Here is a 15,794-nt window from a genome sequence, read left to right on the forward strand (position 1 = left end):
TTTGTTTTGAGAAGAGGTGTTGGAATATCATCTGCTGTTGACTGCTGAGTGTTCATTCTCCTCCTTTCTTTGGGAACCCCCTGTGTGACTACAGAAATGATCTGCTTGACATCCACCCTTTCCTGGCCATGGTGACCCAACCTGGTGCAGTCAGAGTCAACTTTAGCCCACAAAAGACTCGGAATCTTGTCCCTGTCTCTCTCTCTCTCTGCTGGATTCAGTTTGAAAATGAACTGCTAATAGTGCTGCAGCCATGAGCAAAGAGCTGGGTCTCCTGCAGGAGCCATGATGTAGATTCAGAAGATGGAGGAAGCTTAATGAAAACTGGGCAGAGATGTTGATCTTTGCAACTCATCTGAGCCCTACAATCACCCGGTCTGAAGCTACACCGACCCCTGGGCATTGTTCTTTTCTCTGAAGCTGGTTTTAGTTAGGTTTTCTGTGGCTTGCAAACTAGAGGAGCCCTAACTAATACAGGTCCCTTCTCTGTTTCCCTGTCAACAGATTAGGATTCTGTTCAATTCCCCCCCCCACCCAGGAATAATTATTGTTGCATACTTTCAATTCTCAAAGTTCTATAGGAGAGATAAGTCCATTGTGAGATAAAGAGCTAGAGGCCCCTTCCCATAGTTTCAAATTGCGTCCATCAGCGTGTGAAAAAGCTTACTCATACCATAGGTGAGGACGTGTTCTTTGGTGTACTTAACTGGTCCTTGTGCTTGAGACCATTCAGTGAAATGACCAACAGTAATTTACATGGAGGTAGTTGTCAACTGTCTCCGGGGAGGTCATAGAAGGCTCCCCAGAAAGTGATGCTTGAGCTGTGCCTTCTAGGATAAGATGGAGATTGCCACGAGGGAGAAGAGGGGGAGAGGGGAGGAGTGTTGGGGGCATCTTGTGAACAGGCAGAGGAATGGAAACTGCCGCTTCCTCCAACGGTAGTGTTGGCTGATGGGGTCTGAGGCGGGAAGCAGAGCTCAGGCCGGTGGGGTCTTGTAATCACACTAAGGAGCTGTAAGGACGAAACATAATATAAGCCCATTTATAAAGATTTAAAGTGGAATGAGATTGTGTGCAGAGAAATCCATTATTGAACTGTTGAAAGAGGCCAGGTGCAAGAGAAGAATCTAAGAAACTCGCCAGGAAGTAATGTGTCAGGGAGGGGTGGAGAAGGGGTGTGGGATCCTTCCAGCTCAGGTGATTGGTGGGTGATGGTGCCATCCCAGGACTGGAATAGAAAGGTAAACCAGTCTGGGAGCTTGAGCACTTTGAGTAGGTAGAACGAGGAGCCATCAGATAGGTATCTACGAGGAGGTTCCTTCTCGCCAGCCTGACGGACAGCTCTGGGCCCGTGAGAGAGACCTGGGCGAGTCAGCAGAGAGTTGGTGCTAAATAGTACAGGGCTCTCCTCCTGGGCACAGCCAGGCCACCTTTCTCATCCATGCTGGCCATAACATACAGCCATGGAAGGACTGTCCGTGGGACCTGCAGGCGGGGCCCTAAGGAACTTGGCACAGTCCGGGCATCCCACGCTAAGTGGGAGGACTGAGGATGTGGGAGCACAGAGCTAAGCTGCAGGAGCCAGGCCCTCTGAGTGGCTGTGTGGAGCAGGGCTCCTGCTCCCCAGACTGCCTCCCCACTCAGAATGAGCTATGAAAAGAACAAAAAGGAAACTCTACCTGCTAGGCCCCAGACATTCTGGGGAGGAGGGATGTTAGCCTGCCTTGATTAACAGCTGTACTGAGTGAGTTGAGAGTCATTTCTGTGAGTGGAGGTGAGCCGGGGGGGGGCAATGTGCTGCTCAGGAAAAGTCTAGTCCAGGAAGAAAGGTGGAGGATGGAGCCTGGGAAAACCTGGCTGAAGGTGGAGCTGAAGAACCACCTGCAGAGGAGGTGAGAACAGTCAGGTGAGGAGGTGAGAGGCAGGTGAGCCCCGGGAGGCAGGGAAATTTAGGAAGAGTGTGGGTGACATTATAATGTGCTAGAGAGATGTCAGGACAGAGTAACAACACAAAAGTGTTCACAGAGGTTGTCAAGTGAAGAAGGTGATACGCTCAGGTGGGCTGGAGCAGAAAGGTGCTGTGAGGGGCCTGAGTGATGAAAGGGGGTCAAGGGGAGCTAATGAGCGGAGTCAGCAGTCTAAGGAACGTGTCTAGAAGAGAAAGAAGAGAGGTAGAGAAACAACTAAACAGAAGGTCAAGGGGAAAATGTAAAATAGGATTATTTGCACGTGCTTATCAATCATAGGTAATGACTGACACTCCTGAGGAAGCAAGAAGAAATTGGAACACAACAGAGGTGGCAGAATCGGGCCTCTCAGAGAAAGGACAGGAAAGTGAAGGTGGATGCAAATATGGCTCAATTGCAGGTGGTGGTGGGGGTGCGGGGGCGGGGGGGACTGAACATCCCCCTCCTATTAACCTAACTTGTCCTCTGTGATTTAGGAAGTGGGATCTGCCCAGAAAGCTCAGATGGCAAAGTCTGGAAGTTTGAGAAGAGCACTGAAGATAGAATAACAAAGAGGACTGGTGGAAGGAAATGATTAAAGACAATGACTTTTGATTCTCACAGCAAATCCAAGCCCTGCACATCCTTGCAATCTCTGCAGAAGCCCTGTGCCCCCCGCCCCCCGAGTCACCAGGCTCCAGGACTGAGGTCCGGGGCTGTGCAGAAGACCGGATGGACTCAGATGCCACTGGACATCATGGAGGCAGTAACAAGATAGTCCGCGTGGGAGAAAATGCAGGCCTGGATTTTAAGGGAAAGGGGAGGTGGGACTGGGATTTAAAGACATAAATGCTGTAGAATTGAGATGACTACATGACCAACTAGCTATGAGGGTTAGGACACTGGTCCTGGATGGGTGCCTGGGACAGACAGTGTGTCCTTAGGAGGGTCTATCCCAGCTGTACTGACAACAGAGTCACACATTACACAGGAGAGAGGCTGGGGGTGTCCTGCACAGCCTCTGGGTCTCCCCCCTCCCTCCTTTTCCAGAGGGGACACTGAGTCCCAGGGGTGTGAAGATCACAGAGTTAGTGTCCAAGACAGCCCTGGAACCAAATGATTGGAAGGGAAAGAGAAGAGTTGGAGAGAGGCGGGGAGAAGAAGAGAGAAGGGGTATGCATTCATTCTTCCCTCCACTCACTTCTTCATTCGGCAAGTAGGTATTGCCTTTTAGGTGCTGGGACCTGCTTTTAGGGAACTTCTAGCCAGGGAGGGGACATAGACAGCCTTTGGGGAAAGTGTGCAGGATACCGTGGGACCCCCAGGAGGAAAGAGTCGTCTGTGCAGTGCTGCAGCGGGTGGATGTGAGTGCCAGGAAAAGCTTCCAAGAGGAAGCAACTTGACTGAGGGTTAAAAGATGAGGTGGACCAAGTGGAAAGGACAGCTCCGTGGAGGGAGTGAGAGCCAGGCCAGAAAGCAAGCTGTCTGAGGTAGCCCTCAGGTTCAAGAGTGAGGGAGTGTGTCCTCTTGGAAACCCTGTTTGACTGGTGGGGGAATGCAGTGGGAAACTTCAAAGAGAGGTCTTGCTGTAGCGTGGGGGGTGGCTTTGCCCCTTGCAGGCCTGGTCAGTGCACACCAGCCAGTGGGGTGGGAAGAAAGTTGCCCCAAAGAACTGGAGGGGGCAGAGCACAAAGCCAGACCCTGGGCTCCGGGGTCAGCTCCACTGCACCCGGACGGCCAGATACCACACTGGGCACTTGGATCCTGGAGGCGAGTCAGATTTATAAGTAACACAAACAAAAAGTGGCCGCGCTAAAACCCATGAGCCAGAGTGTTGAGAGAGGGAGTAATTCCATCCAGCTGGGAAGGAGGAGCAGAGGGAGGATCCTGAGGAAGAAGCAGGATTTTGATAGAGTTGATGGGAGTCATAGAGAGATAAAAGATATGCCTGGGGAACCATGAATTATTCTGATGGCATTTCTGCCTTAGGGAGGAGCGTGCATGGATTTCACAGGAGCAGCGCTGGGACCTGTGTTTTCTCTGAGCCCTGCTCCTTGGGTCTGCCTACCTCATCCTCTCACCTGCCGGGTCAGCAGCTCTCTTACCAGGCCTGTCTTGGCTTCGTTTTCACAGTGTGTGGCACTCTGTAGATGTTAAATACATGTCTGTTGAGTGATTAAAAATGGCGATGAGAAAATATTTGGAAGGGCCTCGATCCTCCCACCACGACGGAAAATCTTTCGTAGTTCTGGGATTTTAAAACAGAAAGTTTAGTTTGCCCACAGGGCTTCCTTCTTCAGGTCCTGCATCTTTTTTGTGTGTCTTCTGATGTTTTTGTGAATCCTTCTGATGTTTGAACAAGGTGTGTGTATGTCTTTGTCAAGTAGTAGATTCTTTTTTTTTTTTTTTAAGAACGAAGGTTAGATATTATAATAAAATATGCAGGATCATAAAGAAAACCTTTATATTAAAATACAGTTGCAGAATATATTTAAAAATAAATTAAATAAATTAGTGGTATGATAATAGAGAATGCTTATTTTTTAACATATTAACTAACAAGATCTAGTAGTGGGCCTCATTAATTGCTGTAATTTTGAAGTAATGATGAGCTTAATGACATTTTGAAATAACTGCAACATCTGTAATAGATCTGAAATATCTATGATTTCTACTGGTAATAAAGTCACAGGAACTGCCAACACTACTATGGTTTGTTGTCTGCATTTATCACCAAAGGAAATGCTAAATGACAGTTAGAGGTTAGTGAAGCAAACATGCATTTCTCCTCCACCCCCCACGCCCCCACCCAAGCTTATGCAGCCAAGGAATTCCCTCCCTGGCCGCCACTGCTCAGCGTCTTCCGTCTGCTGTTACTACAAAGGCTGTGGTCGCTGGCGTGGGGCACCCCTGGGAATGGGCACCTGCCATGAACTGTCTCAGGGAGCTCAAGCAGGGAAGTGCTGGTGCTTGGGAGTCATTTTGATCCTGTGGATGCGGGAGGAAATGGTTTGTCACCGGGAGAACCCCAGACTCACAGCTTTAACCGTTTGAATAGGCTGTTGGAAAACAGTGTGTAGGACATGAAGGGGTGGGCTCCTGGTTTTCAGTATGCCTCAACTTTGAATTTTCTCCTTTTCACCTTAGTGAGCACGAATTCAGGGAGCTGCATAAGTACCTTTAAGTTCATAGAAGTTAGCGGAAGGTGTTTGTTTGTTTATTTGTGTTTTTTTTTTAGGCTGTGTATCAAATTGGAAATGATGAAAACGTCGATGAGAGTGGGTAGAAACAGCCTCATTCTACGTGCGGTTCAACATTTCTGCGGGGTAGTTTGGCTCTATGGACTCAAAACCCTAAGTGTGTGTATACCCTTTGGTCCGGCCATCCCATTGCTAAGTTATTTTTTCTTAAGAAAATAACTATGTGCTTCTTATAAAGATGCATATACAAAATGTTTATTGGTGTTTTAAACAATAGAAAAACAAAAATGAATCAAACAAACAAAAACCAGAAAACATCACTTACAATACATTGCAAAGCGGGCAAAACCAAACATAGCCAGATCCAAAATAGTATCCCTGTTGGATAGCAATGGGGAATGCTAAGGCACACGCTGGTGGAAAACGCTAGAAGCACGTACAGGAATGCTAACAGTGGTCACCTTGGCAAGGTGGGGTTACCCACAGCTTGTTTCCTCCACCTGCTCGTCTAGGTTTCCTGAAGTTCCTGCAGGAGCTTAGATACATTATTTCCCAGGACACGTAAAGGACATTTGTGTGGACAGAGGACCACGGCATGAGTTTCAAAAATCATTTCTCTACGAATTTACAGCTCAATTAAATGTATCTCTTAACAGTGTGAATTCAATAGGACAATTTAAGAAAAAAAAAAACAAACAAAAAAAAAAACACACCACACACACACAAAGGAAAACCAAAGTTCCCCAAAGGAGTGTCTGAAGCACTTGCGGTATAACCATCCAAAGCCAGACTCTCTGGGGGGCGTGGGCACCAGGACCCCCCTGCAGGCTCCTCTCCCCACTCACAGCGGGGGACCTGGTGGTGAGGCTTGGTCACGCCAGCTTCTGCCACTTCCAAGCGGGTGCGTTCCTAGCAAACGAGTGGGCTGGCACCGGGCACGGGCGTGGTGAGTGTGTCACGGGTCAGGGACCGCTGGGCTGGGGGCCTCTCCTCACTCCTGAGCTCTCACTTCCTCTCACCTCCAAGGAACACACACTCTTCTCGCTAAAACACAGCCTTCTGGAACCGCTAACTTCAAATGTCTGAGAGTTCTGAAGCTTCGGCTTCACAAACCTTATCTCGCAGAGATTGACTGCATATCTATTGAAACAAATATTTATAGAACGTTGGGGCCTTTGCTCCACAAATATTTACTGAGTGCTCACGTCACGGACAGCAAACGTTCTCGCCTCCCTGCAGGACCCTGGGGCCCCTCCATCCACCATCCATCAGCAGATTCCAAACATTCTTCCCAGTTCGGTTAAGGGAGGCCCTGGCGGGTGAGGATGTAGAGCCGGGGAGGGGGGTTTCCGGGCCTGGGCTGGGTGAGGGCCTTGCTGGGGAGGCAGGAGAAGCTGAACTCTGATGATGGTGGCGTTGGGCCGGGGTGTCCTGGGTGCAGCAACCAGGAGCCCACGAAGAGGCAGAAGCGGACTGGTTTCTGTGCTCACCTGATCGCAGGGCTTTATGCTATTCCTCCCTCTCCCCCTCCACCCTCCCCCTCCATCTAAAGAGATCTCTACATAACTGCTATAGAGCTATGAGCACCTAATATATAGCTCCTGCCGCCTGCAGAGGGGAGACTGGAAAGAAAGTCATTTCAACCTAGGAAAAATGCTAGGGGAGCATGAATTTAAAGGCAGCCTTGGAGCAAAGAAGGAATGACCAGCAGGCCGGAGGGCAGAGGAGGAGGATCCCGAGGAAGGAAGAGTGGGCGTAAAAGCAGAGATGTCAGCTCGGCCCGGCCCAGGAGGCAAGCTGATCCGCCCCAGAGCAGGCTCGGGAGTATCGTGGTCACCCTCGGGCTGCAGAGAGTTGAGGCCCCGGGAATGTACTGCAATTCGCCTGCAGGAATCCTGTGCTGACGTCTGTGGGGAAGGCAGGTGTGGGGAGAGGGCTGGGCAGGAGCCATGGCTGTGTGGCACAGGGACCGCTTGGGAAACATGCAGTGGAGGGGGCCCTGGGAGGGGGGAGCAGACCTGAGAAATATCTAGGAATAAAAGGGACAGGTAGCAGGTGGCGGGCAAGGAATCGGAGGGAGTGAGGGCCAGCAGTTACTGGTGCTATGCCTGGCAGCCTGCGCCGTGAGGCAAGGAGCTGCGTTGTTTAGAGTTGGTGTTGGGGCGGCCTGATGGGGAGCCCCGTAGGCAGTGGTTTGCTGGGATTGGGAGCTCAGGAGAGAGGGCCCCGGGCCAGAGCTGAGCATTACAGACTGACCCGTCCTGGTAAAGGGGGCAGGGGCCAGTGCTACTACCCGGGACCTTGGGCAGGTTGTTTTCTCTCTCAGGGCCTCAGTTTCCTCCTCTGTGTTGCGTGGATTGTGGTGCTGGTGGTGAGAATTAAATGAGATAACCTATGTGCTGTGCTTAGAACAATGCCTGGTGCATAGCAGTGCGCCAAGCGTGTTAGCTACTCTTTGACTCTCTGGGACCCCGCAGGTTCTGAGGGGTGGCTGAAGCCTTATGAATGGATGGGACGGCCCCGGGAGAGTTGTGTGTGAGCCGGGAGAAGCCCAGGACAGCTGTGACCCCGAGCAAGCGAGGAGGCTTTGCCACTCAGCTTTTGAGAATCTAAGGCAGAATGGTGGCTGGGATAAATCACAGGGCTGTGGTTTCAAATCTTTTAAAAATAAATTCTCAACAGACCTTCTACATACTGCAAACCACTTAGTTTTATGAGCAAGTCAAATGAAACATTTACTCTTTATGTTTCTAAATGAACAGGGTGACACTGTAAATGCCACACAGGACATTTCTAAGGTCCCTGGGAACTGCTGTTGAGTTGAAACTTGAGGTTAACCTGCTGTGTGACCTTGGGGAGCCGCCCCTCTCTCTGAGCCTGAGTTAATGCACAGTAAAATGAGTCGGTCAGATCAGAATCGTCGCTCAGGTTTCTCGCAGCCCTAAAAGTCTAGTTCTAAAGGCAGCTGCTGGGTTTTAGTTACTTGATGAACTTGAAAGTTCGATGACGAATCTTCTTTAAAACCACGTGTCTATGGAGGGCAGGGACAGGGTTTGCCCACCAGATACCACAGCAGGTGGCCGAGGACAGTGTGATGAAGCAGCCCAGTGCTCAGGTCTGGGCGTCCCACAGCCCCAGCAGGGAGAGCCAGTCAGTCCGTCAGCAGCCGGCTGGGGCGCCCTGTGTGAGCCACTGGGCTTGAGGTAGGCACCCGCCCACGACCCCGCAGACATGGTGTCTGCCTCTGTGCACTTACCGTCTGATGGGGAAGGGAGATGTTGAACAAGCCCCATTGATGGACAGAGTGATGCTAAGACCATGGGCAAGTTCCTGAATTTCTTCAAGCCTCTCTATGAAAGGAGGACACACATGTTTAATGTGAGGGGTGTTGGAGAGTAAATGCACTATATGGTTTGCTTCTTTACCTGTGATGGGCCTACAGAGATGCATGGAGTACAACAGAAGTTAATAAATGAGGACACGGGGATAAAGAGATAATAAGATGAAGAAAAGGTAAATTAACCTCCAAGTTGCACATGGATGGCTCTGTATAGTTGCTAGCCGTGGGCTGCCAATTCAGTTCTGAGCTTCTAAGCTATCAAAGACAGAGGAAAGGTGGTCAGTCTGATCATATCACTTCTGGTCGAAATTTTTCGGTGGCTTCCTATTGCCCTTAGACAAAAGCCAAGCGCCTTCATCTGTCCTACAGCCTCTCTGCTCCCACCAGCCCCTCACATTTCATGTCACAGAGAAGCCAAACTTCTCCCTTTGGGCCATTTCCTGCTTTCTTGTTCTTTCTTCCCCAGCTCAGCTCACCTGTCTCTTCCTCTCGGAAGCTTCCCTACCCCTGCGGCTGGGCGAGAGAGTGCTGCTCTCTGCTCCCCAAGAATCCTGTACTTCCTTCCTCGTGGGCTCCCAGGACTATAATTGCTGATCTGTCTTCCCTCCAGCCACCCAGCTCCTTTCCTGGGCCTCTGTTCTTCCCAGAGTGCCTTACACACCAGGGGCTCTCAGGAAATATTAGTAGAATTAATGGATCTGCTGAAAGTCACACAGCTTTCCTGTCCCGAGATCTGTCAGGCTCCCCGACAGATCTTCAGAAAGGGGGTGTCATGGGGTACAGAGGACACATTGTGTGGTCCTCAGCCTGGCTGGTCAGATTAAATAAATGGTGATCGAGGAAAAATGGAAAATGATTACAGCAGGACTCCGAAAAAACTAATCTCAGATGATAAGAATTCAGGTGGGAGTTTACTAAAAGGGAGGGGAGGAAAGGGGGAAAGAGTTAAGATAGCTTATGTAAAACCTGCAAAGGCATATTAAGATGCCTGCTTTCTGTTAGCACCCCCTTTTGAGGCATATCTGTAGAAGTTAGGAGATTTGGGAAATAAACAAAAGATCAACCCCAGAAAAGAGAGAGCAGAGGATGGTACAAAACCATAGACCCAGGGGATATGTTCTAGGTCAAAGGTCACAGAGGTGAATGGCCAGTGACTAATCTGAATTACCCACAATGTAGATAGTTATAAGGTAATCACAAGCTCACATGGTGAAACCTTTCAACTTTTCTGAGCTGTGAAGGTGCTATGGTTACCTCATGGTAAATATTTCCAGAACCTTGAAAAATCATAATGAACATTCCACACTAACATTTCACAATTAGAGACTGATCCAAAGATGTTTAATCATTATACACACACACACACACATACACACACACACACACACACACACACACACACACACAGGAGCGGGCAAAAGATTTACAGTTTTGAGTATACAAAACACAGAGTTTATTCTTGTATTATTATTTATTTATTAATTATTATTATATTATTTACTAGTATTTGTATTATTTGCCTTCTTCTTACTATTATTGTTATTATTTTGTATCCTTACTAATGGTTTATCTTTTAGGTAAAGTTGACTGGTAATTTAACCTACTATATTAATAAAATTGGATTCTAAGCTACTTAAAAACAGTAAGAACATGTTCTTTTCTTGCATTTTTCACAATATCTGTTTTAGAATCTTCACATCATTTTCTCTTGTTGAATTAAATTGTATTCAAAGGACTGGAGATGTATAGTTTTCAGATGTAGGGAAGACATACTAAGCTTAATGATCTAGGCCTACATTCAGGTGGGTTAAAAGAATTACTCATTTGTAAAAATATTCACTATCCCATTTAAAAAATGATCCAGAGCCCATGTGAAAAAAAAGACTTATGGAGTTGTAGAGAATACTGCAGTCCATGTGAGTCGTCACTATGCAATGACTTCCAAGAAGATCCTCAGGACCGATGGGCTGCATTCATAAAAGTGTGTGATGGTTCTTCCCTCCACCGGTCAAACCACATCTGGAGTAATCTCATATATGAGGTCGATAAACCCAGAATGCAGTCAGGAAATGGTGGCTAGGAAGGAGAAGAACCTCAAAGTTACGAGATGTGGGAAACAAGGGAAGTAGCATTCCCTTCCTGCTGCTTCTCACCCAAACCGGAACCTCTGAACTAATGCCAGACTTTCACCTCCCTCCGTCTCTCTAGCGTTCCAGCACTGCTCTGTTCTTCAGTGTCCCCAGCTGAGTTCGGATGCTCTCTGCACCAGCCCCCTTTCCCTCCTGGTCTGCTCACTTCAACCTGCACATGGCTGTCAGGATGAACTTTCTGTAGGTGTCACTCCCTGCTTAAAATCCTTAATGAATGCTCACTATTCAGCATCTGACTCAAGCCCACTGTTGTAGCCTTAGCTTGTTACCTACCATCATCTTCACAAGCACCCTTGGGTCTGTCCAGGCCTCAAACCTAACAGATCCTTCAATATGCCTCCACTTTCTTACCTCCACACTTCTGCACAGATGGTGAGCTAGGGCAAACTCAACTCAGCTAAAAAACATAAAGAGAAACTATTATCATGAATGCTAAAGTAACCCTGAATATAAAACACTGCCCAGTAAGAAGATTCTCTGCCCTGCCTCAATTTCCCCCCTAAGCTGAATATTTGCACTTACCGGGGAGAGGGGAGAGATGGCAGCCAATAATGTCAACTTTACATCCTTCCAGCATCCCGAATTCTGAGGCAAGAGACAGTTTCCTTTCCTAGCAGGGGACCTTTGGGAAATCTCTGCGGGGCTGAGTGTTGGGCCTTCCCTGAGCCAATAACTATGGCTCCTGCAGGAGAGAGGGGCAGGGCACCGTGCCTGGGACCCGCCAGGACCCTCTGCAGGGCAGGTGGTTCCCAAAGGAAAGAATGTTGGGGAGACAGACTATGTCCTCTCTCATGTGAGCCTTCCCTAACCTCCCCTGAAGGGTCAAGTGCTTTTTCCTAGGGCCTTCCAGATGCTCTCATTAATATCTCCCTGCATGGGTCACCTTGCTGTATTTTTTTGGATTACATGCCTTTTCATCTAAGGGGTATAAGTTCCTGGAGAGCAAAGGTTTTGTTTGCACCAGTCATCATCTGTCTGCTCTCCATGGTCACTCTCCACTCTTCTTCACCCTGCTGGTCCCTACTGGATGACATCACTGGGGCCCTGGGCCGGGATTGGCCAGTGGAACTCATGGCAGGAGATCAGAGAGAGAGAGATCTTTATTCCTCTGACTACTTTCCTGCAGGGTTCCTGTGAGCTGGCCGCGACAGGGTCTCTGGACAGAAGGCAACAGTCCTGTCAGAGAGTCCGCTCCACATAGCTCTGCGTTCTGGAAACATCTCCCTTCCCTTGTGCCTTCCAACCTTGCTCTGCTATTCACAGCCCAGTTCTGTGCTGTCTGTTTAGGTTTCCCTATACCCTGCCCATGCCAGATAAATAACTCCTTTATTAAGCTCTCCTCAGATTACCCAATTAGAGCGTGCCACCTGGTTCCTGCCAGGCCCCTGCCTAACACAGTGTTCTATTCATCTCCCCAGGATCCAAAACAGCGCCTTTCACACTAATAGCACTTACTAAATTCAGGAATTAAGGAGTGATTGAATATAGACGGGATATAGGAGTGCTGAACTGTGTGGAAAATAGACCAGGGGAATAGCTTTCAAATTGTTCTTGGCCAGGACTCATAGTAGGAAACTCGGGTCATGTTGCAGTACTATGCACATGCATATTCATATCTAACTAATGAGAAGTTTTGTGAAGTAATACTTACCTTCACTCTGTGCAATGCACTGTGATGTTGTTTACTCAATTCTGCTCTATTTCAACTTCGGATTCTCATTATGGTCCACTAAATTGATTTCATGGCCTGCAAAGTGGTTGAAACCCATGGCTTAAGAAGCACTGTCCCAGTGACCTTTGGCATTCCCCCCATTCTGGAGAGTCTGTGGCTCCAATGGTAAGATTCCAAGGCATAACTAATGAGAATGTAATAATGTCACAGTGATGGTGCATTTAACGGGAGTTTGCATCATTGCCTTGAAAAATCAAATGAAATTGCCTTCCAAGTTCCAGTTTTCAGAATTCTTATTCAAAGTTGGCCTTTCTTAGGTTTAGCCTAATTTGGAGGAGGGATGGATTAGAGCTCTCAAAACACACGCATGGCCCTGGCCTGTGTGGCTCAGTTGGTTGGCACATCATCCTGGGTAAGGGCACATACCTCTAGGTTTTGGGTTTAAGTCTCTGGCTGGAGCCTGTATGAGAGGCAATCTCAATGTTTCTCTCTCACATGGATGTTTTTTCTCTCTCTCCCTTCCTCTAAAGTCAATGAATATGTCCTTGGGTGAGGACTGAAATTAAAAAACAAAAAAACAAAACAAAACAAAACACTGTTGGACATGAGCAAGTGTAAGTATCAGGCACAGAGTAGTCAGTTGTCAAGGACCACAGGCCCAAGTGCTCCGGAGCAAGTCTGGAGAAAGCTCATCTCGCGTGCCTGCCTGAGGGGGCCTGGGCCTCTCTGCTCTGTCCCTGCTTTCTCCTCCTCTGCAAAACGCCGTGTTACATAGCAAGTTTGACCAAGAGTACAATCTGGGCCTGCCGGTGTCACCAGAGGCTGACAGTCACTAGGGCCATGGAATCCATTTGTAATTGATATTGTCTCACTGTTTGAAACTCAGCCCAACTTTGGGGTCCTCTCCACCTCAAAAATTGTGTGATTCTATTTTAAAAAGTGAGTTTTATGTTCTCTGAAATGAACTCCCCTTCCCCCACATTCACCATCTGTCATTCTCCTGGCATCTGAACTGTGAAGCCAGTTAGAAGGGTAGAAGATGGTAATAGTTATTATTTAACTGAAATTCTGAATCAAATCCTCAAACCCCGTCTTCAACTAACTGGACATCAACTCCCTGCAAGGTTCCCGAGAGAGATGCATGCAACAAAGACAAGCTCAGATGGGTGGGCATGAGACCAGATAGGGCTCCAAAGTCATTCCTCCAAAGAATTCCTATCAGCGCCTCTGACTGTCAAGCACAGGGAGAGACAGTGCACAAAACAGAGACCCTGCGCTGGTGAAGCTTATGTTTGGGCGGGGGAGTCAGGAAAGAAACAAACTAACACACATCTGGACATCAACACAGGAGATTGTGGCAAGTGCTGTGCAGAAGGTAAGTCCATCACAGGCATGTGCCAGGCAGTGTGTATGTGTATGTATGCGTGTGTGCGTGTGTGTGTGTGTCCATATGTAGGTGTGCATACGTGTGTATGTGCGCATGTGCTCATAGGAGCACTATTTTACTTTTTAAAAATTTTATTTTTCAACTATGGTTGACATTATATTAGTTTCAGGTGTGCAGCATAGGGATTAGATGTTTATCTACCTTATGGGGGGATCACCCGCTAAGTCTAGTGCTCATGGGAGCACTATTTTCGTTAGTAATGTCAGTGAGGGCTGGTTGAGGAGTGGCGCTTGAGGGGAGAGCCGAGGGGATTTGAGTCAAGGAAACATCTGGGGAGAAGCATCTGGTGGAAGGAAGAGCATTCCCAAAGGCCCTGAGACCATTAAGGAGATTCTTTCCGCTGAGGGCAGGGGCAGGCCCAGGGCCTTGAACCACTGCGGCTGAGCAGCCTCCTCCAGCCGTTTGGACACACGGACTCATCAATTTTAAAAATCATTTTCAATTTCGGTAAAATATACATCCCATAAATTTACCATCTTAACCATGTTTAAGCGCACAGTTCAGTGGCATTAAGCACCTTCCCATTCCTGTGGAGGCACCACCACATCCATCCACAGAACTCACTTCACCTGGCGAGACTGGAATCTGTACCGGCTACACAGGAACTACCCGTCTCCCCCTCCCAGGCCCTGGCAACCGCCATTCCACCGACGTCTCCAGGAATTTGACCATTCTAGGTATCTCACCTAAGTGGGATCATACAATATTTATCCTTTTGTGACTAGCTGGTTTCACTCAGTGTAATGTCCTCAGGGCCCATCCACGTTGCAGCCTGTGTCAAAATCCCCTTCCTGTTTAAGGCTGAATAATAGTCCATTGTACGTGTACACCACATTTTGTTCACCCATCCATTTGTCGAGGGACTCTGGGATGTTTCTCTCCCATGGCTACTGTGAATAACGCTGCCTTGAACATGCGTTTGCAAATATCTCTTTCGGTGCCTGCTTTCAGTTTTGGGGGGTATACACCCAGAAGTGGACCCACAGTTTTAGGCCACTTTCCCACTGAGCTGAGTCACTGCTGTTTGCATGCGGCCACCTGCAGGAGGGCTGCTGTCTGCACGCCCGCCCCTGGACGGGGACTTCCCGGTGGACGGAGCCCTGTGGTTGATGTTCCCACGCCCGATGCTGTGGAAGCCACACAGTCTGCCCTCCAGAAGGGTTTATTTATTTATTTATTTTTAAAATATGTTTTTATTGATTTTTTTTTTTTGAGAGAGAGAGAGAAGGGAGAGGGATAGAGAGATAGACACATCAGTGAGTGATTGGCTGCCTCCTGCACTCCCCACACTGTACAGCCCACAACCTGGGCATGTGCCCTGACCAGGAATCAAACCGGTGACCTCTTGGTTCCTGGGTCAACCACTGAGCCACATTGGCTGGGCTCAGAAAGATTTATTAATGATCAAATCTGTCCTGTTGCTGAGAGAAGGGTGAAGGGTGAGTTAGACTGAGCCCTACCTGTACCCTCGTGCGTGTATTTTTATATATTGGGCTTCTCTGGCTTTGTTTGAAAGGAGAGCACTGCCCCTAACATAAAAACTGATAAAATCCGATTTTCGGTGGAAGGGTTAGAAAGCCACCGAGGGTGCGTGGCCTGGCAGGTGTCCGGAGGTCTATAGTGGCCCTGCCAGGCTCTGAATCCAGGCTTCCCCGTTCTCTATTAAGCGCTCTGCCACCACGGCCTTTGCCAGGAAAGGAAATTTTCTTCTGTTGTTTTCCGCATTGCCCTGTCTGTGTCTGTCCCTTACCTCAAAGGTCAGAGCAGTGCTCCGGACAGAAGAGAGGGCAGCACCCTCACCAGACCCGGCCGGGGCTTGGGCAGCCCCACGTGCAGCCAGCAGGGAGGGCTCCCTGTGCCTGAGTGTGCTGTCCTCTCCCACGGGCTGTGACCAAGGCGTGTCTCCCACTGAGGCACCTCAGGGCAGCCCTGCTGCAGCTCGGCTGATCCCCGGATGCTCGGCAGCGGGGAGCTGACAGCTCCTCAAACCTGAGGCTGTTTCTCCCCCGGAGCTGGTCGGCGCCCTGTCCTCCTGCACT

General features: G+C 48.8%; 1 protein-coding gene across 1 annotated transcript in view; it reads right to left on the reverse strand.

Annotated features, from left to right (window-relative positions):
* Window positions 1-10,286: 10,286 nt before the first annotated feature.
* Window positions 10,287-15,794, reverse strand: part of SERP2 (stress associated endoplasmic reticulum protein family member 2) — a 37,986-nt gene continuing 32,478 nt past the window's right edge. The window contains exons 4-5 of the mRNA XM_054720222.1: window positions 10,988-11,033; window positions 10,287-10,562 (exon numbers count right to left, since the gene is read on the reverse strand). Coding sequence (XP_054576197.1) covers window positions 11,014-11,033 — 20 coding nt within the window. The 3' untranslated portion in view covers window positions 10,287-10,562; window positions 10,988-11,013. The remainder of the gene's footprint in view (window positions 10,563-10,987; window positions 11,034-15,794) is intronic.

The sequence above is a fragment of the Eptesicus fuscus genome, chromosome 8, assembly GCF_027574615.1.
Source record: "Eptesicus fuscus isolate TK198812 chromosome 8, DD_ASM_mEF_20220401, whole genome shotgun sequence".
NCBI lineage: Eukaryota > Metazoa > Chordata > Mammalia > Chiroptera > Vespertilionidae > Eptesicus > Eptesicus fuscus.